The sequence below is a fragment of the Brachionichthys hirsutus genome, chromosome 19 (assembly GCF_040956055.1).
Source record: "Brachionichthys hirsutus isolate HB-005 chromosome 19, CSIRO-AGI_Bhir_v1, whole genome shotgun sequence".
Lineage (NCBI taxonomy): Eukaryota > Metazoa > Chordata > Actinopteri > Lophiiformes > Brachionichthyidae > Brachionichthys > Brachionichthys hirsutus.
In genome coordinates this window covers 11,683,174-11,710,673 of record NC_090915.1, presented here as the reverse complement: position 1 = coordinate 11,710,673, position 27,500 = coordinate 11,683,174, and the positions used below count along the sequence as shown (strand labels likewise).

At 50.8% G+C, this 27,500-nt stretch overlaps 5 protein-coding genes and 1 long non-coding RNA gene across 6 annotated transcripts in view; 2 read left to right on the top strand and 4 right to left on the bottom strand.

Annotated features, from left to right (window-relative positions):
- Window positions 1-3,402, top strand: part of nedd4l (NEDD4 like E3 ubiquitin protein ligase) — a 14,658-nt gene extending 11,256 nt beyond the window's left edge. Inside the window, exons 15-25 of the mRNA XM_068752913.1 lie at window positions 1-135; window positions 469-590; window positions 664-734; window positions 813-908; window positions 991-1,064; window positions 1,153-1,213; window positions 1,303-1,362; window positions 1,449-1,556; window positions 1,846-1,942; window positions 2,217-2,289; window positions 2,704-3,402. The exon at window positions 1-135 is cut by the window's left edge and continues 95 nt beyond it. Of these exons, the coding sequence (XP_068609014.1) occupies window positions 1-135; window positions 469-590; window positions 664-734; window positions 813-908; window positions 991-1,064; window positions 1,153-1,213; window positions 1,303-1,362; window positions 1,449-1,556; window positions 1,846-1,942; window positions 2,217-2,289; window positions 2,704-2,806 (1,000 nt within the window). The 3' untranslated portion in view covers window positions 2,807-3,402. The remainder of the gene's footprint in view (window positions 136-468; window positions 591-663; window positions 735-812; window positions 909-990; window positions 1,065-1,152; window positions 1,214-1,302; window positions 1,363-1,448; window positions 1,557-1,845; window positions 1,943-2,216; window positions 2,290-2,703) is intronic.
- Window positions 3,403-7,292: 3,890 nt separating this feature from the next.
- On the bottom strand, window positions 7,293-13,788 carry alpk2 (alpha-kinase 2). The gene is made up of 11 exons (XM_068752582.1): window positions 13,595-13,788; window positions 13,247-13,483; window positions 9,746-10,826; window positions 9,528-9,681; window positions 9,334-9,461; window positions 9,220-9,261; window positions 8,834-9,126; window positions 8,630-8,718; window positions 7,887-8,104; window positions 7,672-7,720; window positions 7,293-7,595 (listed from the first exon to the last, which is right to left on the bottom strand). The coding sequence occupies exons 1-11, from the start codon at window positions 13,619-13,621 to the stop codon at window positions 7,454-7,456; spliced, it is 2,460 nt and encodes an 819-aa protein (XP_068608683.1). The 5' UTR covers window positions 13,622-13,788; the 3' UTR covers window positions 7,293-7,453.
- On the top strand, window positions 11,226-22,292 carry LOC137908216 (uncharacterized). Its single transcript, XR_011105962.1, has 3 exons — window positions 11,226-11,245; window positions 13,357-13,474; window positions 22,281-22,292. It is a non-coding gene; the product is annotated as an uncharacterized lncRNA (long non-coding RNA).
- On the bottom strand, window positions 18,767-20,321 carry rx3 (retinal homeobox gene 3). The gene is made up of 3 exons (XM_068752583.1): window positions 20,054-20,321; window positions 19,240-19,457; window positions 18,767-19,150 (listed from the first exon to the last, which is right to left on the bottom strand). Exons 1-3 carry the CDS (start codon window positions 20,319-20,321, stop codon window positions 18,767-18,769), a joined length of 870 nt encoding a protein of 289 aa, XP_068608684.1.
- cplx4a (complexin 4a) lies at window positions 22,034-25,358 on the bottom strand. Its single transcript, XM_068752584.1, has 3 exons — window positions 25,195-25,358; window positions 23,577-23,664; window positions 22,034-22,412 (listed from the first exon to the last, which is right to left on the bottom strand). The coding sequence occupies exons 1-3, from the start codon at window positions 25,356-25,358 to the stop codon at window positions 22,185-22,187; spliced, it is 480 nt and encodes a 159-aa protein (XP_068608685.1). The 3' UTR covers window positions 22,034-22,184.
- Window positions 25,359-25,992: 634 nt separating this feature from the next.
- lman1 (lectin, mannose-binding, 1) overlaps window positions 25,993-27,500 on the bottom strand; it is a 7,663-nt gene continuing 6,155 nt past the window's right edge. The window contains exons 11-13 of the mRNA XM_068752735.1: window positions 26,590-26,752; window positions 26,389-26,513; window positions 25,993-26,313 (exon numbers count right to left, since the gene is read on the bottom strand). Of these exons, the coding sequence (XP_068608836.1) occupies window positions 26,277-26,313; window positions 26,389-26,513; window positions 26,590-26,752 (325 nt within the window). The 3' untranslated portion in view covers window positions 25,993-26,276. The remainder of the gene's footprint in view (window positions 26,314-26,388; window positions 26,514-26,589; window positions 26,753-27,500) is intronic.

The following is a 27,500-nucleotide window of genomic DNA, read 5'->3' as shown; positions in this document are numbered from 1 at the left end:
CCTGAAGGCACGCCTGTGGATCGAGTTCGAGTCGGAGAAAGGGCTGGACTACGGGGGCGTGGCCAGAGAATGGTTCTTCCTCCTGTCGAAGGAGATGTTTAATCCTTACTACGGCCTGTTTGAGTACTCTGCCACGTAAGTGCTTCCACCGTACCTCAAAGGGATCGGGTTACAGAACGCAACGTCCTGGCTGAGGAGACTCGTTAGTGTCCTTTGGCTTTGATGAACTCTCATTCATGGGTCAGGGGTCAGCTGTTGGGAAGAATGAAACCTGATTCAATCTTCCTTTGACATTAAAGCAAACTTCCATGATTTGTTTTTAGCTTTGAACTAAAAGCTGACGATCAGTGACGTCACATGATGCGTCATCCGCTCCGAACCTATTTGATTAGCATTAATTGATAGCGTCAATCAAACGGAGACCTGATGTGTCACCATGGAAACCAGATGGTGCTCTTGTCTGTGCAGCGATAACTACACCCTCCAGATTAATCCCAACTCCGGCCTCTGCAACGAGGATCACCTGTCCTACTTCAAGTTCATCGGCCGCGTGGCGGGAATGGCCGTGTTCCACGGAAAACTGTTGGACGGTGAGCCGCCGCTCGATTCCCATCTAAGCCCCCTCCAGATGTTTTAGTGATGCTCCTGACCCCCCCCGTGCAGGTTTCTTCATCCGGCCTTTCTACAAGATGATGCTGGGGAAGCAGATTTCCCTGAAGGACATGGAGTCCGTGGTAAGATCCAACCACGGGGAGTTCTGGGCTGCGTCTCGCAGGTTCCTTCTCACGCTGCTGTGTGCCCCACCCCCACAGGACAGCGAATACTACAACTCTCTGAAGTGGATCCTGGAGAACGACCCCACCGAGCTGGACCTGAGGTTCTGTATCGACGAGGACAACTTCGGACAGGTCTCGGCCTCCCGGCGCTCGCTGTCGCCGTTTCTCCCGTTGGAGCTTCGGGCTCAGGGACGCTTTTGGTTTTCCTCCTCAGACGTATCAGGTGGACCTGAAGCCCAGCGGCTCGGACATGGTGGTCACCAACGACAACAAGCAGGAGTACATCGAGTAAGGGCCGCGACGAGCACACGCCCAGCTCGAGTCTCGCGCTGTGGCTCCGCCTCCGCCTCACTCTCGCTGCTCTTCCCTCCGACAGCCTGGTCATCCAGTGGAGGTTCGTCAACCGAGTCCAGAAGCAGATGAACGCCTTCCTGGAGGTACTGCCAGACGCCCACCAGCAGGGGGCGGTGCGACCACAGGCGCTGGAGGCCAGAACGAGGTTGAACTCTTCTTGTTCCGTTTCCAGGGCTTCACTGAGCTGATTCTCGTCGATCTGATCAAGATCTTCGATGAGAACGAGCTGGAGGTACGGATTCTCCCGTCTGTCGTGCGTTCCGCTGAAACGCGCGGCGCCGTTAACCTCTTCACCGCCACCGATGTGTCCCCACGCAGCTGCTCATGTGCGGCCTGGGCGACGTCGACGTGAACGACTGGAGGCAGCACAGCGTCTACAAGAACGGCTACTGTCCCAACCATCCGGTCATTCAGTGGTTCTGGAAGGTACCGGCCCGGCTGGCCCCCCCGCCCCCCCCGCGCATCCCACAGAACTGCTGGTTCATTCGACGGGTCGCTGGCGTCGCTTTGAAGATCAAAGTCTGTTTGCAGCCATGTTTGCTCTGATGAAAGGAGTTCCTGGTTATCGCCTGTCTTTAACGCACACACGCACACGCACATGCGCACACACACACACACAGTCTCTGCTGCTTTCGTTGTTCAGCGCCTGCATGGTTGTATGAATGCCAGAGTATTATGGGATGGCCTGTTAATATTGGACATGTCGTCTTTCCAGGTCGTCCTCCTGATGGATGCAGAGAAGAGGATCCGACTCCTCCAGTTTGTTACGGGGACGTCTCGTGTCCCCATGAACGGCTTTGCTGAGCTTTACGGTGAATACAGTGACTTCCTGTCTCAGCCGGAACCAGAACCAGAACCCAAACAGAACCACGTACTGAATGCTGCAGCTCAGCGTTCAGCATTCAGACATTATGCAACGGTGACGGAGGAGGAAGGACCGTCCTGATGTCCTCTTTCATGTCCCCCGTCTTTAGCCGAGTCGGATTGGATTTATTCTCTTTCGTTCTCTATTCATTTCAACGATGTTCAATCGGACTAATAGGAAAACATTTCCTGCATTATCGTCACCGTTGCTTCCTGTTCCAGGTTCGAACGGACCTCAGCTGTTCACAATCGAGCAGTGGGGGACGCCGGACAAATTACCAAGAGCTCACACATGGTACGACACGCACGCACGCACACACACACACACACACACACACATATGCACGCACACAGTGAGAAAGCAAGTGGGCATCGACAGTCACCCTCAGTGCTAACCTTAGCATGCTAACATGTCAGTGCTGAGCAAGGACAGTCGTCTTAGATTAGCGGGCTAGCATGCTAGCATGTGCTACTTGGCTATAAACACAGAGCTGCTAAAGGGGAGCAGGAGTATGTTTGTCCTCTTAAAACCGCAAAGACATCACAAAGTTACCGGAACGCGTCCGGAGACCTGCAAGATTTATGTCCAACTCTGTCCAACAGTTGAGACGGGACCCGCCGGCAGACGTCCATCGAGCCCTGCTGCTAGCTTAGCATGAAACCCTCCGTGCTGTCGGTTTGATTTTTCCACGTGTTCTGTCTGTCCCAGTTTCAACCGCCTGGATCTGCCCACGTACGAATCCTTCGAAGACCTGAGAGAGAAGCTCCTCCTGGCGGTGGAGAACGCCCAGGGCTTCGAGGGCGTGGACTAGGGCGGCGTGTTGGACGGTTTGAGACTGTACAGCGACCGGATGGGCCACGCCCCCGTCTGTAAATGGTGCCGCTGACGGCGGCGGGAGCACGGGAGCAGGAAGAGCCTGACGGCCCCCATCTGCTGCCCTCCACCCTCGCCCGGTGGACGTCCTTTGTTTCCCTCAGTGCAGTATTCTATTCCTTCAGTGGGGGGGGGACCCCCAGGGAAGATGGTTTTTGTCGTCCTTCAGCGGTTTGTTTTTCTCGTAGGTTCTGATCTTAGCAGGAAAACGCTCGCCGTCTTTTTACTGATGAACAATGTCCGTCCCTTTCTGCTGTGTAACCTGGATCGTCGGGGGGGGGGGGGGGGGGGGCGGCTAACGCCGGTAGAGCTCATGGACTCAGGAGCAGCACGTTTTACTCCGGCCAGGCTAGGGTTAATTCAGTGATTGGTCGCTGCTCACCTGGTGCCCCCCGCCGCTCCTCACCTCCTCCCCCCGTAAAGACCGGCCCTCGTCTTTTTACAGGCTTTCCTATTTGCATCAATCACCATTGTTAGATCCCCCCCCCCCCCCTCTGGTTCGTTTAACGTCAGTGGAATAAAAGTGAAACTTCTCTCCGTGTGTTTTGTTGTGACTCTATTTCTGTTGGAGGCTAATAAAACACTAATTCACCGGGGGGGGGGGCGCTGGCGCTGTTGGCCCCCGGCGACTACCTGAGCAGGTGTGCATTCAGCCACCCTGTGTTGCAGAGGCCACGCCTCCGGGTGAAGGGACCGCGGTTCATTCAGTCGTAATCTGACCGTTATCAGCTCCAAGGACGAGCAAACAAAAGCCTCCCGGCCCGTCCAGGGACATCGAGAACCTCGGCCCGGTCGCAAACAAACCCGGAGCCAACTCGCCTGCTCCAGAACCGGAATGGGCCCGTGTCTCCTCGGATGTTCTGAGTGGGACCGGCTGCAAACGTTCCATCGACGGAGGTGAATGTCCAACGTTTAATGTCTCCGTCCAGTTCTGAGCTGTTGCCCTGCAGAACCCATCATTAGTCGGTGTCGGATCAGTAACCACACCAGAACCGGGTCCTCTGTCTGGGCTGGTGCCGTCATGGAACCATGTCCGAACCGATGAGCCCAGATGTTGAAATCTTTCCCTGCACTGAGATAACGGATCAAACGGTCCATTCCAGACTGACCTGAGACCAGCCAGGGCTGAAACGGGTCCAGTCAGATCCACGTGTAAAGTGTTACAGGTAGCGTTCTCCAGACAGGTTCTGTCTTGTTCTACAGGTAGAACCTACCTGCAGAACGAGACAGAACCTGTCGCTATCTACAGGTATGTTCTGTCTCGTTCTACAGGCAGGTTCTGTCTCGTTCTACAGGCAGGTTCTGGCTGGTCCAGCAGTCATGTGACTTTCAGTCTGACCTCTGATCCCATCTCTTATCTAAAGGTTTTGGTCACCTCACGGTGGCTTCAGTGAAACCTTGGTTCTGAGGCCCTGTTGCCTCACCCGGGTTTTACCCCCCCCCCCCCCCCCTCACCTCCGGTCAGGGTCGATCAATACTTCCCGTGTAGCTTATCACTCCTGTGGAACTGGCTGTTTGTCCAAACTCTGCTGAGTCTATAAAGACTTGGCCGGCGCAGCGTCGAACCCAAACGCACCGCGGACCGCCTGAGGGACGGCAGCTCGGGGAGAGGAGCCGGGGGGGGGACAGCCGCTGGGTGGACAGAGGAGAGGAGCCGGGGGGGGGACAGCCGCTGGGTGGACAGAGGAGAGGAGCCGGGGGGGGGACAGCCGCTGGGTGGACAGAGGAGAGGAGCCGGGGGACAGCCGCTGGGTGGACAGAGGAGAGGAGCCGGGGGGGGGGACAGCCGCTGGGTGGACAGAGGAGAGGAGCCGGGGGGGGGACAGCCACTGGCTGGACAGAGGAGAGGGGGACAGGACAGAGGGGAGGCGAGTCGGGAGTGAGAGGACGACCCCCCCGGGAGAAGACACGGAGGTGAGTTTCAGGGCTTGGATCATGATCTTCGCGGGGCTTTGGCTTTGTCCCCCACGGCTGCTGCTGACCCCCGGTCAGCCCCCCCCCCCCCCCCCGCTCTTTATTCTATGCTTCTATTGCAGAGGGACCCCCCCAGGGTTCGGCGGCACTTTGTCTTCCATGACTTCCTTCCTCCAGAGCTGTGGAGTGTGACAATGGTGTTTGTGTCCTCAGCGTCAAACGCCATTATCACACTAAATAGCTCCGGCGTGATCGCTCACTTCCTGTTTCACCTGCGTACCTGCACGCCGGGCTGCTGTCCCCTGGGCTGCTGTCCCCCGGGCTCCTGACCCCGGCCAGCCTCCCTGCATGTCCCGGAAGTGGCTGAAAATAGACGGCGTCTCGCTCGTTCTGACTGGGACCCGGTTCTCTGGTGCTGGAGACACCCCCCCCCCAACATGTGGACAGACGTGTGTCGTGTCCTTGCGATGCTTTCTTGTTGGACAGCTGTCCTCATCCGCGCTGATCAATAAACGTCTTGTCCAAGAAATAAATGGTGGGAAGGGACAGACACGTCCTCGTAGCGACGTGGACAGACTTGAACAGGGACGTTCCGTGATGTCTGAAATGATGATGATGAGGATGAGGACGGTGGCCCACGTCTTCCAGTGTCCGGAAGGCTCCATTGATGTGTGTGTGTGTTTGTGTGTGTTTGTGCTGTTTGTGTGTTTGTGCGTTTGTGTGTGTTTGTGTGTGTTTGTGCCGTTTGTGCTGTTTGTGTGTTTGTGCTGTTTGTGTGTTTGTGCTGTTTGTGCTGTTTGTGTGTTTGTGCTGTTTGTGTGTTTGTGCTGTTTGTGCTGTTTGTGTGTTTGTGCTGTTTGTGTGTTTGTGCTGTTTGTGTGTTTGTGCGTTTGTGTGTGTTTGTGTGTGTTTGTGCCGTTTGTGTGTGTTTGTGCTGTTTGTGTGTTTGTGTGTTTGTGCTGTTTGTGTGTTTGTGTGTTTGTGCTGTTTGTGTGTTTGTGCTGTTTGTGTGTTTGTGCTGTTTGTGCTGTTTGTGCTGTTTGTGTGTTTGTGCTGTTTGTGTGTTTGTGCGTTTGTGTGTGTTTGTGTGTGTTTGTGCCGTTTGTGTGTGTTTGTGCTGTTTGTGTGTTTGTGCTGTGTGTGTGTTTGTGCTGTTTGTGTGTTTGTGCCGTTTGTGTGTGTTTGTGCTGTTTGTGTGTTTGTGCCGTTTGTGTGTGTTTGCGCTGTGTGTGTGCGTGTTTGTGCTGTGTGTGTGTGTTTGTGCTGTTTGTGTGTTTGTGCTGTTTGTGTGTGTTTGTGCTGTTTGTGTGTTTGTGCGTTTGTGTGTGTTTGTGCTGTTTGTGTGTTTGTGCGTTTGTGTGTGTTTGTGTGTTTGTGCTGTGTGTGTGTTTGTGTGTTTGTGCTGTTTGTGTGTTTGTGCCGTTTGTGTGTTTGTGCTGTGTGTGTGTTTGTGTGTTTGTGCTGTTTGTGTGTTTGTGCTGTTTGTGTGTTTGTGCTGTGTGTGTGTTTGTGTGTTTGTGCTGTTTGTGTGTTTGTGCCGTTTGTGTGTGTTTGTGCTGTTTGTGTGTTTGTGCCGTTTGTGTGTTTGTGCTGTTTGTGTGTGTTTGTGCTGTTTGTGTGTTTGTGCTGTTTGTGTGTTTGTGCTGTTTGTGTGTTTGTGCGTTTGTGTGTGTTTGTGCTGTGTGTGTGTGTTTGTGCCGTTTGTGTGTGTTTGTGCTGTGTGTGTGTGTTTGTGCCGTTTGTGTGTGTTTGTGCTGTGTGTGTGTGTTTGTGCTGTTTGTGTGTTTGTGCTGTTTGTGTGTGTTTGTGCTGTTTGTGTGTTTGTGCGTTTGTGTGTGTTTGTGCCATTTGTGCTGTTTGTGCTGTGTGTGTGTTTGTGTGTTTGTGCTGTTTGTGTGTTTGTGCCGTTTGTGTGTGTTTGTGCCGTTTGTGCTGTTTGTGCTGTTTGTGTGTTTGTGCCGTTTGTGTGTGTTTGTGCCGTTTGTGCTGTTTGTGTGTTTGTGCCGTTTGTGTGTTTGTGTGTTTGTGTGTGTTTGTGTGTGTTTGTGCCGTTTGTGTGTGTTTGTGCCGTTTGTGCTGTTTGTGCTGTTTGTGTGTTTGTGCCGTTTGTGTGTTTGTGCTGTGTGTGTGTTTGTGTGTTTGTGCTGTTTGTGCTGTTTGTGTGTGTTTGTGCTGTGTGTGTGTGTTTGTGCTGTTTGTGTGTGTTTGTGCCGTTTGTGCTGTTTGTGCTGTTTGTGTGTTTGTGCCGTTTGTGTGTTTGTGTGTTTGTGTGTGTTTGTGCCGTTTGTGCTGTTTGTGTGTGTTTGTGCTGTTTGTGCTGTTTGTGCTGTTTGTGCTGTTTGTGTGTTTGTGCCGTTTGTGCTGTTTGTGCTGTTTGTGTGTGTTTGTGTGTGTTTGTGCTGTTTGTGTGTGTTTGTGTGTTTGTGCTGTTTTCCACGTGATAAATCAACTAGAACATGATTTGCATCCATTAAAAATCAGAGATTCCAGCTGTAATTAACCCCCCACACACACACACACACACACACACACACACTAATGAGAATGAGAACGTCACGTGACAACAACTCTCTGAATGAAAATAAACTCGATCAAGACGTCCCAGTTCAGGTTCCAAAAGCGGACCAGTATAATGATCGGGTGTTGTGGTCCCCCCCCTATGAGGTCCCCTTCACGCCTTCTTCTTGGAGGTGGGGGGTGCCGGGGGGGTCAGGTGCTCGAGGCCCAGGAGCTCGCAGTACTGGTTGCACTGGTGCAGCGCTCTGAACTGCTCGATGGACGAGGCGGAGCAGTTCCCGCGGAACCCTTGATATCTGGGGAGGAGGAGCCGCCGGTCGGTGACGTCATAGATCGATGGTCTCCGCCCATCAACGGCCCGGTAAAACTCACCCTTTCCTCGAGGTGGCAATTCCCACGTCGGTGAGCCTCATCCCCACCCCTGGAAACCATAGCAACCAGACAACGTCAGCGTTCGTCCCAGAGGGGGAGCCAGCGCGCAGCGGCCCACCCCTGGAAACCATAGCAACCAGACAACGTCAGCGTTCGTCCCAGAGGGGGAGCCAGCGCGCAGCGGCCCGTTTCCGGCCCGTTTCCGGCGCCCCCACCTTGCATGTCGGTGACCAGCAGGTGCCCCCCCGTCTGCCGGTGGACCCAGTGCTGGAACGAGCAGCACTTCCGCCCCGCCTCCGAGGCGCGTCTCCGCAGGGTCAGCTCCTTCCCGTCCTTCACCGAATACTTGACGAAGTCGCCAATCAGCTCCTCCTCCAGCGTGGCGTAAGGGACGTGATTGGACGGGCGGTGAACCAGGTAGACGGGGATGATCCTGGGGGCGGGGCATGAATCAAACAACCTCTGAGGATTTGACATTATTCGACAGTACTGCGTTGTGTTGTGTTACATTGTGTTATTTTGCTTTGTGTTATTTTGCATTGTGTTATTTTGTGTTGTGTTGTGTTGTTTTGTGTTATTTTGCATTGTGTTGTGTTGTTTTGCTTTGTGTTATTTTGCTTTGTGTTATTTTGTGTTGTTTTGCTTTGTGTTGTTTTGTGTTATTTTGCGTTCTGTTGTGTTTATTTTGCATTATTTTGTGTTGTGTTGTGTTGTTTTGTGTTATTTTGCTTTGTGTTATTTTGCTTTGTGTTATTTTGTGTTGTGTTGTGATATTTTGTGTTATTTTGTGTTATTTTGCTTTGTGTTATTTTGTGTTGTTTTGCTTTGTGTTATTTTGTGTTATTTTGTGTTGTTTTGCTTTGTGTTATTTTGTGTTATTTTGCTTTGTGTTATTTTGTGTTGTTTTGCTTTGTGTTATTTTGTGTTATTTTGTGTTGTGTTGCGTTGTGCGACTCACTCTGGGACGTCTCCGAACGCCTCCAGCGCCTGCGCGGCGCTCCGGTAGGCCTGCATGTATTTCCGGGCCGTGTTCTGGACCCGACACTCCTTCAAGACGAAACAGGAGGGAATACTAATCGATAAGTCGTCATTAATCCTTGGTGTCATGTGACGCCCGCGTGCTTGTGTGTCCTCCTGAAGCCGGCACGGTGCTCTTCCTCACCTCCACCGCCAAGCTGAAGTTCTTCTGGAGCAGCTCCTCGTTGTTCTTGGTCCCGTAGCTGATGGCGTTGTGGACTTTGAGGACGCCGGCGTCTCCGGGGAGACGCAGCGCCGCCTGGCCGGCGTGCAGCTTGGTCCGGAAAGCCCGCCGGTGCATCCCCTCCCCGAAGTGGACCTTTTCGGTGATGATGCTGACAGGCAGGTTCTCCCCAAACGATTGGTCGGACAGGAAGTCGTCTTTGAAGAGCAGCTGGGAGCAGCGGACGTCCTCGTCTTCACGCGGGACAGGAGCGGCTACACGGAACACCCACAGGTGGGTCCACCTCCGCCTCCACAGCAACCACACACACACACACTACCCACTGCACCACCCACAGCCCGACTCACCTGAGGAGGCGTGGCCCGGCGGGACGACGGTTTCGCTGAGCACTGAGGAGCAGAAGACGTGTGTTTTAAACTCTCCTTCCGTTTCCACTTCAACCAGGTGAGCTCCAGTCCTACCGTCACACGTCAGCAGGTAGTCCAGGGCGACGCCCCCGCGCGGACCGCTGAGGTGACACTGGTACTTCCCCAGGTGCTTGTGGGACGCATTGGAGACGACGAGGGACGATCGGCTCTCGTCTCCTGCCCTTCAGAGAAAGGTCGAGTCACGGAGACGCTGACGTCTGATCAATAGATTCAAATCAATCCAATACCTTCTCTTGATCGCAGAGAGGACGACGCCGTCTCGGCTCCAGGTGACAGTGTGTTGGGAGAGGACGGCCGAAAAGCGACACCACAGGCTCAAGCTCTGCGGGTCTCCGCCCACGGCCTGCACCTGGATGGCCGTCACCACCTTTGGCTCCGCCCCTGCCAGGAGGAGAACAAAGTGAACGCTGCTCCTCGAGCGATGCAAGCGTGACGTCTCTCTCACCCTCCTTAGGCGGGGCCTTCTGTTTGACCACCTCGCTGTAGGCCTTCTTGGGAGGCGGCCCTGCTGCCTTTGGCTCCGCCCCCTTTGACTGAACGGAAACTTCTGGTTTTTGTAGTTTTGATTCAAAAACACTGAAAATCTTCCCAAACTTCTGGTCTGACAGGCGTCGTCTTTTAGCGTCCTCGCTCAGGAGGCTGGGGAAGCCTTTGGGCGGGGCATCTGTGCGTGGAGGTTGTCCTTTAGCGTTAGCCTGTGGTAGCTGGGATGCTAACGCAGCCGCAGCAGCGGCGTTTTGAGCTTTGTCCTCTTCGGCAGGTGACGCCGGCGCACCTTTGGCTCCTTGCTGCTGCTTCTTGCCGTGTGGCTTCGCGGGAACCTTCTCGGCCCGCCCGGCTGCCGCCGGCCCCGCCTCTGTGTCCTGGGGTCCAGTGGGACCGGTTTGCTTCTCCTTGCTTGGAGGATGAGGGTCTTGCTTTTTGGAAGCATGGCGAGCTTGTCCGCCATGCTGATGACCCGCAGGCGGGTCCTTTCTGGGGCGTGTCCTGCCCTCTGACGTGGACTTGTGGCTTTTGTGGGGCATCCTTCCCGCTGTTTTATTCCAAAGGAACCGGAACTCGGGTTTTGCGGTCCGTGGGACGAACGGGTCGTTTAACTCTAACGTGATGACGCCGACCCGGCCCGACTCTGAGCAGAAGAATCGATCTGACGGGACAGCAGCCACGTTCGCCAGCACCCTGCCCAGGTGGTGAATGTCCTCGATGGTCAAAGCCCCTCCAGCGCCCGAGGCGGGTCGACCCCGTGGGGAGGGGTTCTCACAATCATCGTCAGCATTCTGACCTCCGACACCCCGAGGAACTGAAGTCCCGGCGAACCCGGCGCTTCCGCTCTGAGCGATTGTCAGAACGTTTGGGTCGAGGCCGGGTTGTCGGTTCTCGCCCAGCTCCTTTGAACCCGTTGGCGTTTGCGTGGCGAGGAGGCGACCCGTTGAGGAGTCCTTTCCTCCTCCGGCTGGTGCCGGGCTCCTTTTAGCTTCCGGCTGGGCAATCGTCCTCTTGTCTTCACAGAGTCCGTCTGCAGAGGGCTGAAGGGAACAAACAGAACCAGAACTCAACCAGAACCATGCTGATGAAACATTTTGGATCTCTGATCCTGTCCTGCTGAAACGCCGGCCCCCCGTGTCCGACCGGCCCGCCCACACGAACCTGAAAGCTACGCCGTGGTCGTTCCACCGGAGCCAATCAGAGACCGCCTCCGGGCCGGGGGACCTGTCGGTGTCCTGATTCGGGGGTTTTAAAGGAACGGGCGAGTTAAAGGTTGAGTAGGAATAGAGCGAGCGAGGGGGGGTCTGGTTTCAGCCCTCAGCTGTGCTCCCCTCTCACGCCTCCTGCTATTATCATCGGACCTCGGCTATTCTTAGAATCCTGTTTCCTTCAGCACACCCAGCTGTCAGTCTCTGAGCCGGACCCAGAAGATCCGATAAGTCAGAACCAACGACTCCAGGTGTGCTGCCGGAGCTCAGGTGGTCCCTCTCAGGACGAGTCGTACCTTCGGACCGACTGTCGTTACCGGAGAGTATCAGGGGGGGGGGCGACTGAAGGTGAACGCTCGGGGAGGGGGGGGGCGACTGAAGGTGAACGCTCGGGGAGGGGGGGGGCGACTGAAGGTGAACGCTCGGGGAGGGGGGGGGCGACTGAAGGTGAACGCTCGGGGAGGGGGGGGGCGACTGAAGGTGAACGCTGCCGACCCTGAAGGTTGAATCTTTCCATACCTCTGAAGACAGTTTTTTAGCTTTTGTGTGTGTTTTTAGCGTTTGTGTGTGTGTTTTTAGCATTTATGTGTGTTTTTAGCTTTTGTGTGTGTTTTTAGCGTTTGTGTGTGTGTTTTTAGCATTTATGTGTGTTTTTAGCTTTTGTGTGTGTTTTTAGCATTCGTGTGTGTTTTTAGCGTTTATGTGTGTTTTTAGCTTTTGTGTGTGTTTTTAGCGTTTGTGTGTGTGTTTTTAGCATTTATGTGTGTTTTTAGCTTTTGTGTGTGTTTTTAGCTTTTGTGTGTGTTTTTAGCATTCGTGTGTGTTTTTAGCGTTTATGTGTGTTTTTGGCGTTTATGTGTGTTTTTAGTGTTTATGTGTGTTTTTAGCTTTTGTGTGTGTTTTTAGCATTCGTGTGTGTTTTTAGCTTTTGTGTGTGTTTTTAGCATTCGTGTGTGTTTTTAGCGTTTATGTGTGTTTTTAGCTTTTGTGTGTGTTTTTAGCATTCGTGTGTGTTTTTAGCATTTATGTGTGTTTTTGGCGTTTATGTGTGTTTTTAGCTTTTGTGTGTGTTTTTAGCTTTAGTGTGTGTTTTTGGCGTTTATGTGTGTTTTTGGCGTTTATGTGTGTTTTTAGCTTTTGTGTGTGTTTTTAGCGTTTATGTGTGTTTTTAGCATTCGTGTGTGTTTTTAGCGTTTATGTGTGTTTTTAGCATTTATGTGTGTTTTTAGCATTCGTGTGTGTTTTTAGCGTTTGTGTGTGTGTTTTTAGCATTTATGTGTGTTTTTGGCGTTTATGTGTGTTTTTAGCTTTTGTGTGTGTTTTTAGCGTTTGTGTGTGTGTTTTTAGCATTCATGTGTGTTTTTAGCGTTTATGTGTGTTTTTAGCTTTTGTGTGTGTTTTTAGCGTTTATGTGTGTTTTTAGCATTCGTGTGTGTTTTTAGCGTTTATGTGTGTTTTTAGCTTTTGTGTGTGTTTTTAGCGTTTATGTGTGTTTTTAGCATTCGTGTGTGTTTTTGGCGTTTATGTGTGTTTTTAGCTTTTGTGTGTGTTTTTAGCGTTTGTGTGTGTTTTTAGCTTTAGTGTGTGTTTTTAGCTTTAGTGTGTGTTTTTAGCTTTAGTGTGTGTTTTTAGCGTTTGTGTGTGTTTTTAGCATTTATGTGTGTTTTTGGCGTTTATGTGTGTTTTTAGCTTTTGTGTGTGTTTTTAGCGTTTGTGTGTGTTTTTAGCTTTAGTGTGTGTTTTTAGCTTTAGTGTGTGTTTTTAGCTTTAGTGTGTGTTTTTAGCGTTTGTGTGTGTTTTTAGCTTTAGTGTGTGTTTTTGGCGTTTATGTGTGTTTTTAGCTTTTGTGTGTGTTTTTAGCTTTTGTGTGTGTTTTTAGCGTTTGTGTGTGTTTTTAGCTTTTGTGTGTGTTTTTAGCATTTATGTGTGTTTTTGGCGTTTATGTGTGTTTTTAGCTTTTGTGTGTGTTTTTAGCGTTTGTGTGTGTTTTTAGCTTTAGTGTGTGTTTTTGGCGTTTATGTGTGTTTTTAGCTTTTGTGTGTGTTTTTAGCTTTTGTGTGTGTTTTTAGCGTTTGTGTGTGTTTTTAGCTTTTGTGTGTGTTTTTAGCTTTTGTGTGTGTTTTTGGCGTTTGTGTGTGTTTTTAGCTTTAGTGTGTGTTTTTGCCGTTTATGTGTGTTTTTAGCGTTTGTGTGTGTTTTTAGCTTTAGTGTGTGTTTTTGCCGTTTATGTGTGTTTTTGGCGTTTATCTTACCTCCTCCGTCGGCTCCGCTGGTGCATCCAGCCCCTCCCGATCCGTCTCGATTATATTCAGTATCTTTGGATCTTCTTCGTTAATGATGACGAGCACGTCTGCCTCTGAAGAAGTAGATCCAGGAACCGGTTCTCCTCCAGGGGAGGCCGCTGTACCGGACGGTCCCACGGATGAGTGGCGCTGTGTTGGGACTGGAGGACGTTCAGCCTGGCTCTTCTGGACGGCCCAGTAAGGATCCTAATTAGACAGTGTGTGTGTGTGTGTGTGTGAGAGAGGGAGAGAACCGTTAAGGCCACTAACAAACACGCTAACAGCTGAATCACACGTGATGAATTCTGTTCTACCTACCCTCGTCGGGACACGGACCCCCGTCATGGCGTGTGGCTCGGGACACGGACCCCCGTCATAGCGTGTGGCTCGGGACACGGACCCCCGTCATAGCGTGTGGCTCGGGACACGGACCCCCGTCATAGCGTGTGGCTCGGGACACGGACCTGGGACGCAGGACTTCACTGTGAGCTCAGGCAGTCGGCGGTCTCGGGGTGAGGGTCTATTTTTGACTGTTGTCCCCCCCATGTCCACGGTCAGATACCTGATATAGGTATCTTCAGCATTTATAGTCCCAGGCTGCTTGGAGACGAACGCCCGAGGGTCCGGTAGCACCGGAACCGGTTCAGACCTCCTGCCAATCAATCAGCCTCAGCGGATGAGAGATGGAGGTTTACGTTCACCATGAGGCCAGACGCTCACCTATTTAAGGCAGGGGTCCCCAAACTACGGCCCGCGGGCCGGATCCGGCCCCTTTCCACATTTGGCCTGGCCCCCTGAACAATACCAGAGACCCAAAATAACATTTACTTATTTTCCTTTCCATACAACATGAGTAGCCTCCCTTTTATTTTTAACGACGGTCACATACGGCCAGAAAGTTAATGTTCCGGTGCTCTGTAATATCAACTTATTACATAGTAATTACTTTGTAATAACAGGGCAGGTTTCCTCACCTCCACGGTGGCATGGTTGGCAGCACTGTAGGGGGGGGCAAAATGGCCCTGGTATCGAATCCCACTACGGGAATGAGGTGGAGCAGGGGCAACAGGGTAGGTCCAGGGCACACCTGAGCGGAGTGGAGTGGACCGGTGGTCCAGTTCACTCCGCCCAGGTAAGGCCCTGGACCTACCCTGCCGCCCCTACTCCACCCCCACTCCCACAGTTGGATGCGAACCCAGTTCCTCCGGCTGTGAGTCGGTAACCCTACCGACCACGCCACCGTACAGGTGAGGAGGCTTGAGGTATTCTCAGACCACAGCGTGCTGTTGTGTTGTTCTGTGTTGTTGTGTTGTTGTGTTGTTCTGTGTTGTTGTGTTGTTATGTGTTGTTGTGTTGCTCTGTGTTGCTGTGTTGTTGTGTTGTTCTGTGTTGTTGTGTTGTTGTGTTGTTCTGTGTTGTTGTGTTGTTGAGTTGTTGTGTTGTTGTGTTGTTATGTGTTGTTGTGTTGTTCTGTGTTGTTGTGTTGTTGAGTTGTTGTGTTGTTGTGTTGTTGTGTTGTCGTGTTGTTGTGTTGTTGTGTTGTTATGTGTTGTTGTGTTGCTCTGTTGTTGTGTTGTTATGTGTTGTTGTGTTGCTCTGTTGTTGTGTTGTTATGTTGTTGTGTTGTTCTGTGTTGTTGTGTTGTTGTGTTGTTCTGTGTTGCTGTGTTGTTGTGTTCTGTGTTGTTCTGTGTTGTGTTGCTATGTTGTTGTGTTGTTGTGTTGTTGTGTTGTTGTGTTGTTCTGCGTTGCTGTGTTGTTGTGTTGTTATGTTGTTGTGTTGTTATGTTGTTGTGTTGCTCTGTTGTCGTGTTGTTCTGTGTTGTTGTGTTGTTGTGTTGTTGTGTTGCTCTGTTGTCGTGTTGTTCTGTGTTGTTGTGTTGTCGTGTTGTTCTGTGTTGTTGTGTTGCTCTGTTGTCGTGTTGTTCTGTGTTGTCGTGTTGTTCTGTGTTGTTGTGTTGTTGTGTTGTTGTGTTGTGCTTTTTCCTTTTGTGTTACGTGGAGTGGGCGTGTCTCAGACCAGGTGACGTCGTACTGGATTCTAAACCAGTGCCTCTGGTCTAAAGTAATCAATGCTACTGTCTATTGATCCTAATGCCTGATGGGGTAACCTCTAGGTGGTGCAGTGGGTAGTGCACTTGACTCCCGGCCAGAAGGTCCTGGGTTCAAAACCGAGGCGTGCAGCGTTCAGGTTTTTTACAATAATTTGAGGTTTGTTGTTTGCTCCTCTGCAGCTGCATTGGATCAGCTGATTGATCCAGTCGTTCTTACTGGATCAGCTGATTGATCCGGTCGTTCTTATTGGATCAGCTGATTGATCCAGTCGTTCTTATTGGATCAGCTGATTGATCCAGTCGTTCTTCCCCTCTGCTGGAGAGAGACTGACTTTGGGTGTGAGAGGCGTTGTGTGTGTGACACTCCGTTCATGTCACTGTGTGTAGTTGTGATGGTGAGATGAACCCTAAACTACAGCCTGCCTCCGCATTCGGCCCCTAAATGTTTAGACCCCCCCCCCCCCCCCCCCCCCATCGTCACACTTTTCCTACAAACTGGCCCCGGCCCTCCATCAGAGAAGGGAAAGGTGATGTGGCCCTCACAGGAAAACGTTTGGGGACCCCTGCTTTAAGGCAATCACCCATCTGTTCCGGCTGCACGGGGCCTTCACCCCCGAGAGAGAGGCTGCACGGGGCCTTCACCCCCGAGAGAGAGGCTGCACGGGGCCTTCACCCCCGAGAGAGAGGCTGCACGGGGCCTTCACCCCCGAGAGAGAGGCTGCACGGGGCCTTCACCCCCCGAGAGAGAGGCTGCACGGGGCCTTCACCCCCCGAGAGAGCGGCTGCACGGGGCCTGATGACGGCGGCGCAAGCAGGGCGCCATCGACTTCCGCACTCTGGCAGCCGAGAGCTCCTGGAATCCGGACGCGCTGTGCGACGCTTTTTACCGCGGGCTGTCGGAGGACATGAAGGACGAGTTGGCGACTCGTGATCCCCCGGTGGATTTGGACGCCCAGGTCGCGTTGGCGGGCCGCATTGACGCGCGCCTGCGGGAACGCCGGAGAGAGAGAAGCCGCTTCGCCCCTGCGTCCCCGGCGGGCCCCTTCCCCCTCGCCCCGCGAGGTGGCGCCACCTATGGGAAACCTATATGGAACCTCTATTACTCTTTGCAGCGCTAGATGTGTTATAACTCGGTAGTCATGTTATGAGGATCAATCTGAAGGTAAAGCTTTACAGAGGAGAAACTGATCAGGTCTTCGTCATTCAGTCGTTTCATGTTTCACAGGAGGACTCTGTCACATCTAACAGAAACGTTTATTAATGCTTTATAACACATTAATAAGCAGCTATGAGGACATTCTCAGTGTTGACCTATCTGCAGTATTTGAAGTGCATTGAAGACATGTTGTGTTTAGAACAATTGTTTATTTACTGATCCACCTTCATCACATGTTGGCTCGTCACCCTCAGGTGGAGGTGGGACTGAAGCGTACAGGCTGCCTTAGTGAGGACAGCTCATCCAGGAGCAGGGGTCCCCAAACTACGGCCCGCGGGCCGGATCCGGCCCCTTTCCACATTTGGCCTGGCCCCCTGAACAATACCAGAGACCCAAAATAACATTTACTTATTTTCCTTTCCATACAACATGAGTCGCCTCCCTTTTATTTTTAACGACGGTCACATACGGCCAGAAAGTTAATGTTCCGGTGCTCTGTAATATCAACTTATTACATAGTAATTACTTTGTAATAACAGGGCAGGTTTCCTCACCTCCACGGTGGCATGGTTGGCAGCACTGTAGGGGGGGGCAAAATGGCCCTGGTATCGAATCCCACTACGGGAATGAGGTGGAGCAGGGGCAACAGGGTAGGTCCAGGGCACACCTGAGCGGAGTGGAGTGGACCGGTGGTCCAGTTCACTCCGCCCAGGTAAGGCCCTGGGCCTACCCTGCCGCCCCTACTCCACCCCCACTCCCACAGTTGGATGCGAACCCAGTTCCTCCGGCTGTGAGTCGGTAACCCTACCGACCACGCCACCGTACAGGTGAGGAGGCTTGAGGTATTCTCAGACCACAGCGTGCTGTTGTGTTGCTCTGTGTTGTTGTGTTGCTCTGTGTTGCTGTGTTGTTGTGTTGTTCTGTGTTGTTGTGTTGTTGTGTTGTTCTGTGTTGTTGTGTTGTTGAGTTGTTGTGTTGTTGTGTTGTTGTGTTGTCGTGTTGTTGTGTTGTTGTGTTGTTATGTGTTGTTGTGTTGCTCTGTTGTTGTGTTGCTGTGTTGTTGTGTTGTTGTGTTGTTCTGTGTTGTTGTGTTGTTGTGTTGTTATGTTGTTGTGTTGTTGTGTTGTTCTGTGTTGTTGTGTTGTTGTGTTGTTCTGTGTTGTTGTGTTGTTGTGTTGTTGTGTTGTTGTGTTCTGTGTTGTTCTGTGTTGTTGTGTTGCTCTGTTGTCGTGTTGTTCTGTGTTGTTGTGTTGCTATGTTGTTGTGTTGTTGTGTTGTTGTGTTCTGTGTTGTTGTGTTGTTCTGTGTTGTTGTGTTGTTGTGTTGTTGTGTTCTGTGTTGTTCTGTGTTGTTGTGTTCTGTGTTGTTCTGTGTTGTTGTGTTGTTCTGTGTTGTTGTGTTGCTATGTTGTTGTGTTGTTGTGTTGTGCTTTTTCCTTTTGTGTTACGTGGAGTGGGCGTGTCTCAGACCAGGTGACGTCGTACTGGATTCTAAACCAGTGCCTCTGGTCTAAAGTAATCAATGCTACTGTCTATTGATCCTAATGTCTGATGGGGTAACCTCTAGGTGGTGCAGTGGGTAGTGCACTTGACTCCCGGCCAGAAGGTCCTGGGTTCAAAACCGAGGCGTGCAGCGTTCAGGTTTTTTACAATAATTTGAGGTTTGTTGTTTGCTCCTCTGCAGCTGCATTGGATCAGCTGATTGATCCAGTCGTTCTTACTGGATCAGCTGATTGATCCGGTCGTTCTTATTGGATCAGCTGATTGATCCGGTCGTTCTTATTGGATCAGCTGATTGATCCGGTCGTTCTTATTGGATCAGCTGATTGATCCAGTCGTTCTTATTGGATCAGCTGATTGATCCAGTCGTTCTTATTGGATCAGCTGATTGATCCGGTCGTTCTTATTGGATCAGCTGATTGATCCAGTCGTTCTTCCCCTCTGCTGGAGAGAGACTGACTTTGGGTGTGAGAGGCGTTGCGTGTGTGACACTCCGTTCATGTCACTGTGTGTAGTTGTGATGGTGAGATGAACCCTAAACTACAGCCTGCCTCCGCATTCGGCCCCTAAATGTTTAGACCCCCCCCCCCCCCCCCCCCCCATCGTCACACTTTTCCTACAAACTGGCCCCGGCCCTCCATCAGAGAAGGGAAAGGTGATGTGGCCCTCACAGGAAAACGTTTGGGGACCCCTGCTCCAAAGTAAAAGTCCCTTCAGCTGGAGGACAGTCCACAGTGTCCACAGTGATGTATGTCCCTTTGGCCCCCCCCCCCCCCCCAGCATCACCACGTCTTCCCAATAGACTGAATGTGTTCCTTGGCCTTCATCCTTAGTGAGGCGATGCTGGCGTTCCTTGGATCAGATGAGCACTGGTACACGGGGGCCGTGGGGCACATAGAGCCCATGTGGGGCAGATGAGGGCCGTGTCCGAGGGCAGCTGAGCTGAGGAAGGAGGCCGGCAAGGAAGAGGGCACGGAAGGAGGAGGCGAGGGGTCGTAAGTGCCCGTGATGAAAGCCGGGAGGGACTGCAGGGAGGTGGAGAGCCAGGGGTCCAGGCTGGGGGGGCTGCTGAAGGACAGCAAGGAGGACGTGTCCTGCAGCTTGATGGAGCTCACCTCCAGCTTCTCCTGCCGACGCCACTTGGCCCGTCGGTTCTGGAACCAAACCTAAGAAGAGAGAGGATTACAAAGTCTGAAATAAAAAAACTTAAACAGTGTCATTTTGGGAAGCTCCTGAGGTTTTTGAGGGGTCCCACCTGGACGCGGACTTCGGGGAGGCTGACCTTCAGCGCCAGCTCCTCCCTGCTGTAAACATCCGGGTAATGGGACTTCCCGAAGGCTCTCTCCAGCTCGTGGAGCTGGAAGGTGGTGAAAGTCGTTCTGTTCCGTCGGTGCTTCTTTTTGGGGTTTTCATCGTCTCCGTCCGGGCCCGGGGAGTCCGGGCAGACCGGGGCGCCGGGGGCGCAGCGCACACCTGGCAGGAGGGGAACCCGTGAGTGGAAGAAAACTCGTGACAATCACAGTCCGGTGTGTTTCATTACTTGTTCAATTTAAATGCATATTTACACCTGCGCGAAAAAACAAGAAAAACAAACGACACCTGATGAAATAAATATAAACAAACGACACCTGAGAAAATAAATAAAAACAAACAACACCTGAGAAAATAAATAAAAACAAACGACACCTGAGAAAATAAATAAAAACAAACGACACCTGATGAAATAAATAAAAACAAACGACACCTGAGAAAATAAATAAAAACAAACAACACCTGAGAAAATAAATAAAAACAAACAACACCTGAGAAAATAAATAAAAACAAACGACACCTGAGAAAATAAATAAAAACAAACGACACCTGAGAAAATCAATAAAAACAAACGACACCTGAGAAAATCAATAAAAACAAACGACACCTGATGAAATAAATAAAAACAAACGACACCTGAGAAAATAAATAAAAATAAACACACCTGACATAAAAAATAAATAATTCTTGTATGTTTTTCTTCAAATCAAACGTTTTTCTAATTGGCCAAGCTCATAGTGAAACTTGGATCCACCTACTGTCGAAACCTTCCGCGGATGGCTTGTTCTTCGTCGGGGTTCCGGTCGCGCTGCGCTCCGCGTCCTTTACCGGGACCTTGTCCGTCAGGCTGAAGGAGTCCGGGCCGTGGAAGATGGAGCCCTCCCTTAACCCCAGGATGGCCTCTATGCTGTGGATGGTGGACGGGTTGTCCCCTTGGCTGTGGCCGGAGCGTGCGGCGGGGCACATGCGCTGATCCATCATCATCATCATCATCATCACTTGAGAAGTTGATCCAAGAATCCACATTCGTTGGAGTCCAAAACGAAGATGACGTGTAGTCCAGCTCTCCTCCTCCCTCTCTCCGTCCGTGGGTTCGGTAAAGATGTGGAGCGTCTTCAGAGCGGACTTTTAAAGTATAGAGCCCTGCTCGGGCGGCCCCCCCGCCGCGCGTCAGAGAGGGGGCCGTCCTGTTGGACCTGGACCTGGATTTAGGGGTAACCGTGCGCCCTGCAGGCTCCAGCGCCACCCGCCCTGACTCCGCCCACCGCGACGACGTCAGTCTAAACCGCCTTACATAAATCTTAAACCATCTTTCCTCTCCTCCAGATGTCATGTTCATGTCCGGCTGGAATAAAACGAGATTAGACACACAGATTAAGGTACAACAAAATTATAACTACAAGATTTCTGCTCAGGACACAGATTCCAAATGACAGCTTAATATTTAATCAAAGAATCAGGATATTGTTGCCAAACCGAACCGGCGTGTCAGAAAAACCACCGGATCATCGGCGTCAGGAAAACCACCGGATCATCGGCGTCAGGAACACCACCGGATCATCGGCGTCAGGAAAACCACCGGGTCATCGGCGTCAGGATAAAAGAACATTACATCCTGAATCGGTTCGGTATAAAGCTCCAGATAGGAGGGCTTCTCCAGGGGCCTTCCCTGGGGTGCTTCTCTGGGGGCTTCTCCAGGGGCCTTCCCTGGGGTGCTTCTCTGGGGGCTTCTTCAGGGGGGTTAAGTGACGAGTCAAAGTGGTAACAAAGAACAATCCTAAACAGAAACAGGCCGACAGCAGTGTGGTAATCCTCCTCAAGGGGATTACACTCCAAACAGTTAAAAGCCTAAAACTATTTATCTTTTCCTAATTACACAAGGTGAATTCATCCTTTGTTTGCCTGCCGGGGGAGGGGGTCACAGAGAAACATGCTAACTAGCAGCAGAAAGGCAGAACCAGACATCTCCTGGGTGAAGCTTCTCCATCAGGAAAGTCTTCCCACCGTTAACCAGATAATCCTCCAGAACGTTTCCTGACGAATGAAGGAACCAGAACTTCAGTTGGTGCCGAGGAGGAGGAGGGAACAACCACTGATCCTATTAGGTGATAACGTCCAGACTTCATAAATCCATCTAAACTTGGGTTTATGTGAAATTCTAAATGTTAAGACCCCCCCCCCCCAAAAACAAGTGTTTGGATAGAGCCCAATTAAAGGAAGACCCTGTTTCTGATCAATGGGATTAATGGTTCTAATAAACATCATCAGGACGTGTTCTTCCAAGTGATAAACATCAATAATAATAATTAGACCAATAATAACAGCCTGCCATGTGGAGCGAATGCGGTTTGAATTGTCTTTGTAAATGTTACAAACGGACGTATTTAAAGCATTTGATCCAAATCTTTATTCAAACAGTGTGAAACGCCTCCGTGTGTTTTATGTACAGAAATCATTCAGTCTCTGCAGATCAATAAAATTACATTTCCTGCTTTGTAACAAAACCCAAAGAATAAAGAATCTAAAGATCAGAATTAAAAGTTTAAACACCACATACAAAAAAAAACTAGAACAAGCAAAGCCAAAGGAAAGAGTGGAAATATTCAAACAGGATTGAATTTAGAACATCAATGTTTTGTTTTCTACACTTTAAGAGACATACATGGCTCATTTTTACAACAGAGAAAATAGTTAACGGATATTTATTTATTTCGATTGCAAAGGAAAAGTAATATTTAGCTTGGAAAATCTTTTTTTGCATAAATGATCTAAAATAACGGCAAAAAAAAGCTAACTGATGTTTCTATGCTTTAACTTCCGTTGTTTTTTCTGCTCAGCGTTGTTTTGTCTTTAAAGATGAATTTCCTCATCTTCCTCTTCCTCCGCCCTTCACATGACGGAGCACTTCTCCTCCGCTTTGGCCTTCAGCTCGGTGACGGTGGCCGAGGCCTTCTCCTTCAGCTGGTCCATGTCCATGTTCTGCAGGTTCTGAAGCTGGCCCATGATGGAGTCCTTGCCCTCCTCCTCTGTGGCGTCTTCGTCAACCATCTTCAGCAGCTCGTCGGGAACGTCCACGTCGTCCCCAGCCATCTCGATCGTGTTCTCGTCCTGCTCGCTCTGCAGAGGACAGTGTCAGAGAAGAAGGTGAGATTACCAGAACCAGGAGGCCCGTCACTCCACCGGGCTCCTGGTGCTGGAGAGGGTTAGAGCTTCTACAGGGGTTTAAAAGATGCTCTATAAAAGACAGCTTATTATATAACCTTTTATAAACTAGGCCTCAGGGAAGCCTCTAGAGTTTTCCTAACAATCCAGTAGCTGCAGGAAGGATTATTCTGCTCCGTGCTTTTATTTTGTAAAGCAGACTTTCATTTGTCCTCACTGCCCGTCTGTGTTACAAATACAACGGAATAAATTCTCAATCTAAAGGATGTAAATCAACAAATTGAATCAAAGCACTTGTTGTCAGGAGGAGCCGTTACTGCTTTAAAACTCAATCTGTGGGATTATCTCCGTCCTGCTCCAAACTCCTGCGATCTGTGCAGAACGAGACGCTCGAGAATATTTAAATGTTCTCACAACGAAAGAGATCGTTGTCGATTCTTTCGTTTCTTTAGGACGCGCTGGCCGTCCCGTCATTTCGGCGTCACTCCTTCCTCCTCAAGATGACTTTTGATGTGAAATAATAAATAATTTGGTTTATATTATCATCACGCACAGCTTCCGAGCATTGTCCTGATGAAGAGCGTCAGATGTTCTGTCTTAACGCTCTAACGGACCGGGACGCCGGCTCACTGGCATTTGGCTTTGTAAATCACAAGATGCAACGAGGGACACGTGAACGAACGTCTACGGGACGCCTTCCTCACGAATCTTCATCCTCCTCCTCCTCCTCCTCCTCATCCTCCTCCTGCTTCAGCCAGGCTGTTAGATCAAGAGAAGCTCAACAGGAAGCAGAGCTTTATCACCTGGACCACAACCCTTATTCACCTGCACCGCATTAACACATAAACATAATGATATGCTGCTTATGAAGGGTGGAGAGTAATGGATTACATGTAATTGGGATTACATAATCCAATTATGAAACACAATTGACAGGATTTACTCCGTTTTATTTATTTTTTACTAGATTATAGATAATTAGAGATTTAATATTTGAAAATCAAATTCATAAATTGAGAAAAGTTTAGTTTAAAAAGTTTAAATTAAGGTAAATACACACAAAACGAATCCTCCATAATAATAATGATAACGGTGTTATATGGGCGTGGCCCTCTTTACCTTTGGCAGTCTGTATTTTTCCCGTAGACACACCCTCAGCGTCGCCCTCTCGGCCTTCTTGTGTAAGAAGTCTGCGTCTCTCTCCATCCTGGAATAGAATTATACACCGTCAGAAACGCCGGCGCCTCTGCAGCGTAAACCGTCCCGTGGCGAGTTCTTTAATGCCATGTCTGGATGTAACCTGGTGTCTGTCGTCAAGGAAACGACGGAAAAACCTCTGGATGTAACCTGGTGTCTGTCGTCAAGGAAACGACGGGAACACTCTCTGGATGTAACCTGGTGTCTGTCATCAAGGAAACGACGGAACACTCTCTGGATGTAACCTGGTGTCTGTCGTCAAGGAAACGACGGGAACACTCTCTGGATGTAACCTGGTGTCTGTCGTCAAGGAAACGACGGAACACTCTCTGGACGTAATCTGGTGTCTGTCGTCAAGGAAACGGCGGAACACTCTCTGGACGTAACCTGGTGTCTGTCGTCAAGGAAACGACGGGAACACTCTCTGGACGTAACCTGGTGTCTGTCGTCAAGGAAACGACGGAACACTCTCTGGACGTAACCTGGTGTCTGTCGTCAAGGAAACGACGGAACACTCTCTGGACGTAACCTGGTGTCTGTCGTCAAGGAAACGACGGAACAACCTCTGGACGTAACCTGGTGTCTGTCGTCAAGGAAACGACGGAACACTCTCTGGACGTAATCTGGTGTCTGTCGTCAAGGAAACGGCGGAACACTCTCTGGACGTAACCTGGTGTCTGTCGTCAAGGAAACGACGGAACACTCTCTGGACGTAACCTGGTGTCTGTCGTCAAGGAAACGACGGAACACTCTCTGGACGTAACCTGGTGTCTGTCGTCAAGGAAACGACGGAACACTCTCTGGACGTAACCTGGTGTCTGTCGTCAAGGAAACGACGGAACAACCTCTGGACGTAACCTGGTGTCTGTCGTCAAGGAAACGACGGAACAACCTCTGGACGTAACCTGGTGTCTGTCGTCAAGGAAACGACGGAACAACCTCTGGACGTAACCTGGTGTCTGTCGTCAAGGAAACGACGGAACAACCTCTGGACGTAACCTGGTGTCTGTCGTCAAGGAAACGACGGAACAACCTCTGGACGTAACCTGGTGTCTGTCGTCAAGGAAACGACGGAACACTCTCTGGACGTAACCTGGTGTCTGTGTTCGGTTCAGCGTCCCTCACTGATTCTAACATCCAGCACGAACTGATCCGTTTCCTCTCAGACGGGTAATGATGGGATTATTGGCCCAGATTTAAATCAAGCCAGTTGAACTGAGGTGCCTTTAAAACTATTATTTAGTTAAACAGCCTCCTCTGGCAGGAGAGATTATTAATCTGCGTTAAAGAAGTGGCGAGGCTGCATTAAGAGGTTTATGTAACAGACAGATGATGCAGAATCCATTTTACAAAGAGTTCAGTATCCTGTCATGTTAAAATAAAATAAATATCTAAGAATGTCCTTCGCTGCTCCGCCACGAATCCTCTGGGGGTTGCTATAGCAACATAAAGGACCCTCTCTGCTGAGCACAGATTCAGATTATTCATCCTGCAGTCTGACGGGCCGATGGCGTCGATCCAACACCGTGTTTCTACTCACTTCTCCTCCACCAGCTGCTTCTGGTACTCCTCATACTCCTCTCGGGTCATCCCTGCCGCTTTGGCCGGGTCGGAGGGGGTGGCCTCCTCTGCTTTATCACCCCCACCACCGAGTCCCATCCCGGACAGGGGGTTCCCGATCATGCTCTTGATCAAGAAAGCCATGGCGAGGTGTGCAGCGTTCAGACGGCACAGATGAAGCGGATCCTGCTCCCCTTTGGGTTCCTCCGGGCAGATCCAGTAGCTCTGGAGCTAACCTGTCGCTTGACTGTGGAGCCACACTGACAACACACACACACCCTGCCTGGGCCATAATCTGGATTTAATCCTCCCTGCTAAGAGGCAGATGGCCTGTTTCCTCTCTATTTTTAAATCAGACCTTTGTGGACGCTTCCCGTCCTTCGGTCTGACACTGGGATGCTTTTTGGGGAGGCGGGTGCAGCATCCGTAGGAGTGTGACTTGGAGACGGGTGTCTTCACTTTGGGGTGACACATGGAGCTCCACCCCCTGGCGCTGACTCATGTTAGCGAAGCGGGGGTCCGTGTGCAGCCGAGGCCGAGTGGGATTAGAGGGGTGGGGTGATTGCTGGGAGGATGCGTGACGGAGGGGAGGGGCTCTCACCTTGTTACTACGTCACCGTCCACCGACGGACGGGGGACATCCAGGTCACGCCATGTCTTTAATACGCCACCTTAAAGGTCATTCAGTACACACTACACACACACTGCACTTCAATGAGGCTTGGTGGCAGGGGGAGGGGCATGTGTGTGTGACATCACAAAGCACGCGGAGACGAGGTGTGTAACCGGTTTTCTCTTTATGTCAATTATTCAGGTAGACGCTTATTGAAGCGAAACAGAAACAAACGTCTGCTTCTGTTTCGCTCTGCTTGTTTTCGTCACTCTTCATCATCATTTCATACAAAACTGCACATCTGGAAACGTTTGGGAATTCTGCGGCGTGTTGGGACGCCTCAGAGGGGATTAAAACAAACCAACAGAGAACAATAACTTACAACTGGACAACAATCAGAAAAGGCTGGGAGGGACGCGCCCCCATTTACAACCCAGGAAATGATGTCATCAAAAGAACTTCTTTGCTGCTGCTTCCTGTTGACTCCTGCAGGAGAGGAGGAGGACAGGTGTTATGGCGACCCCTCGACCCCCCCGTGCTGCCGGCGGCCCGGAGACTTACTTGTACATGATGTAGCAGAAGAAGAGGACCGACTGGACGACGATGAAGATGATGAAATGAACGGTAGACAAGCAGGAGGGCATGGGGGGCACCTCGGGGCACTTTACAGCCTTCTCAGCGGGATTCTGGGAGGAGGAACAAATCAGCTGACGGTGATGCTGTATGAACCGCAGCAGGAGGGGGGCCCACTCCGACCCGTACCTGAGCGCTACGTTTAACCAGGTGTTCCACGTCCCTCTTGACCGATTGCAGGGGCTCCTTGATGGCGTTAAAGTGCTGGACGGTCTCGTAGGTTCCCATCCCGGCGGCCCTGTCCTGCTGCTGGACCGAGCCGACCCGCTGCAGGGACTCTGAGAGCGAGTTCCTGCAGTGAAGGAGACCAGACAGACTTCCATCAACGAGGAACCCGGGTCCCAGCGGCGCCGCAGCAAATCAACAGTCTGACGCACGGCACCGTTTATTCAGTCAAATAAATGAATCTCTTAATCCCTATTCACCCGAGGCTTCAGCGCTCAAAGTTATGAAAAATAGGAAATTACCGTCCGATAGAGGTCAGGATTGCTAAATTAATCCCTCATAAAAACATGTTCTTACAACAGATTACAAGTGCAGGAGGTTTAGAAAGACACAGAGGGGACATTATCTGAGGTGGATATGGTGCTAAAAACGTCGACGGCCGCTTCTTTCATGTGAACTCACCAGTGAGATTACTTTCAATTTCATCCTCAGAGGAGAATAAAAAGGCTTTAATGCATCGCAACAGAAAACAATTTCTGATTCCTGATTGCTAACGGGGGGAAAGCAGCAACTTTTTATCATCTCAGACACGTCTAAGACGATTAGAAGGAAAAACGGCGGCGGCGGCGGCGCAGGAAACCCGTGTGTGACGGCCGTGTTTAAAGGCTCCTCTAATCCGATAAGGACAAAATGGAAATAAGACGCAGCCTTTTCTTGCTCAGGATGACACACAAACAAAATGTAATATGTTTCACAGCGAGGGGAACAAATCTAAGTGAGCGTTTAATAAAGCCCATCTAATCTGCTGCAGGCGACCCAGTTCTGAGCAGGACGCCCTCCAGGGTTCTACCGTGAAGCCGGATGGGTCAGGATCC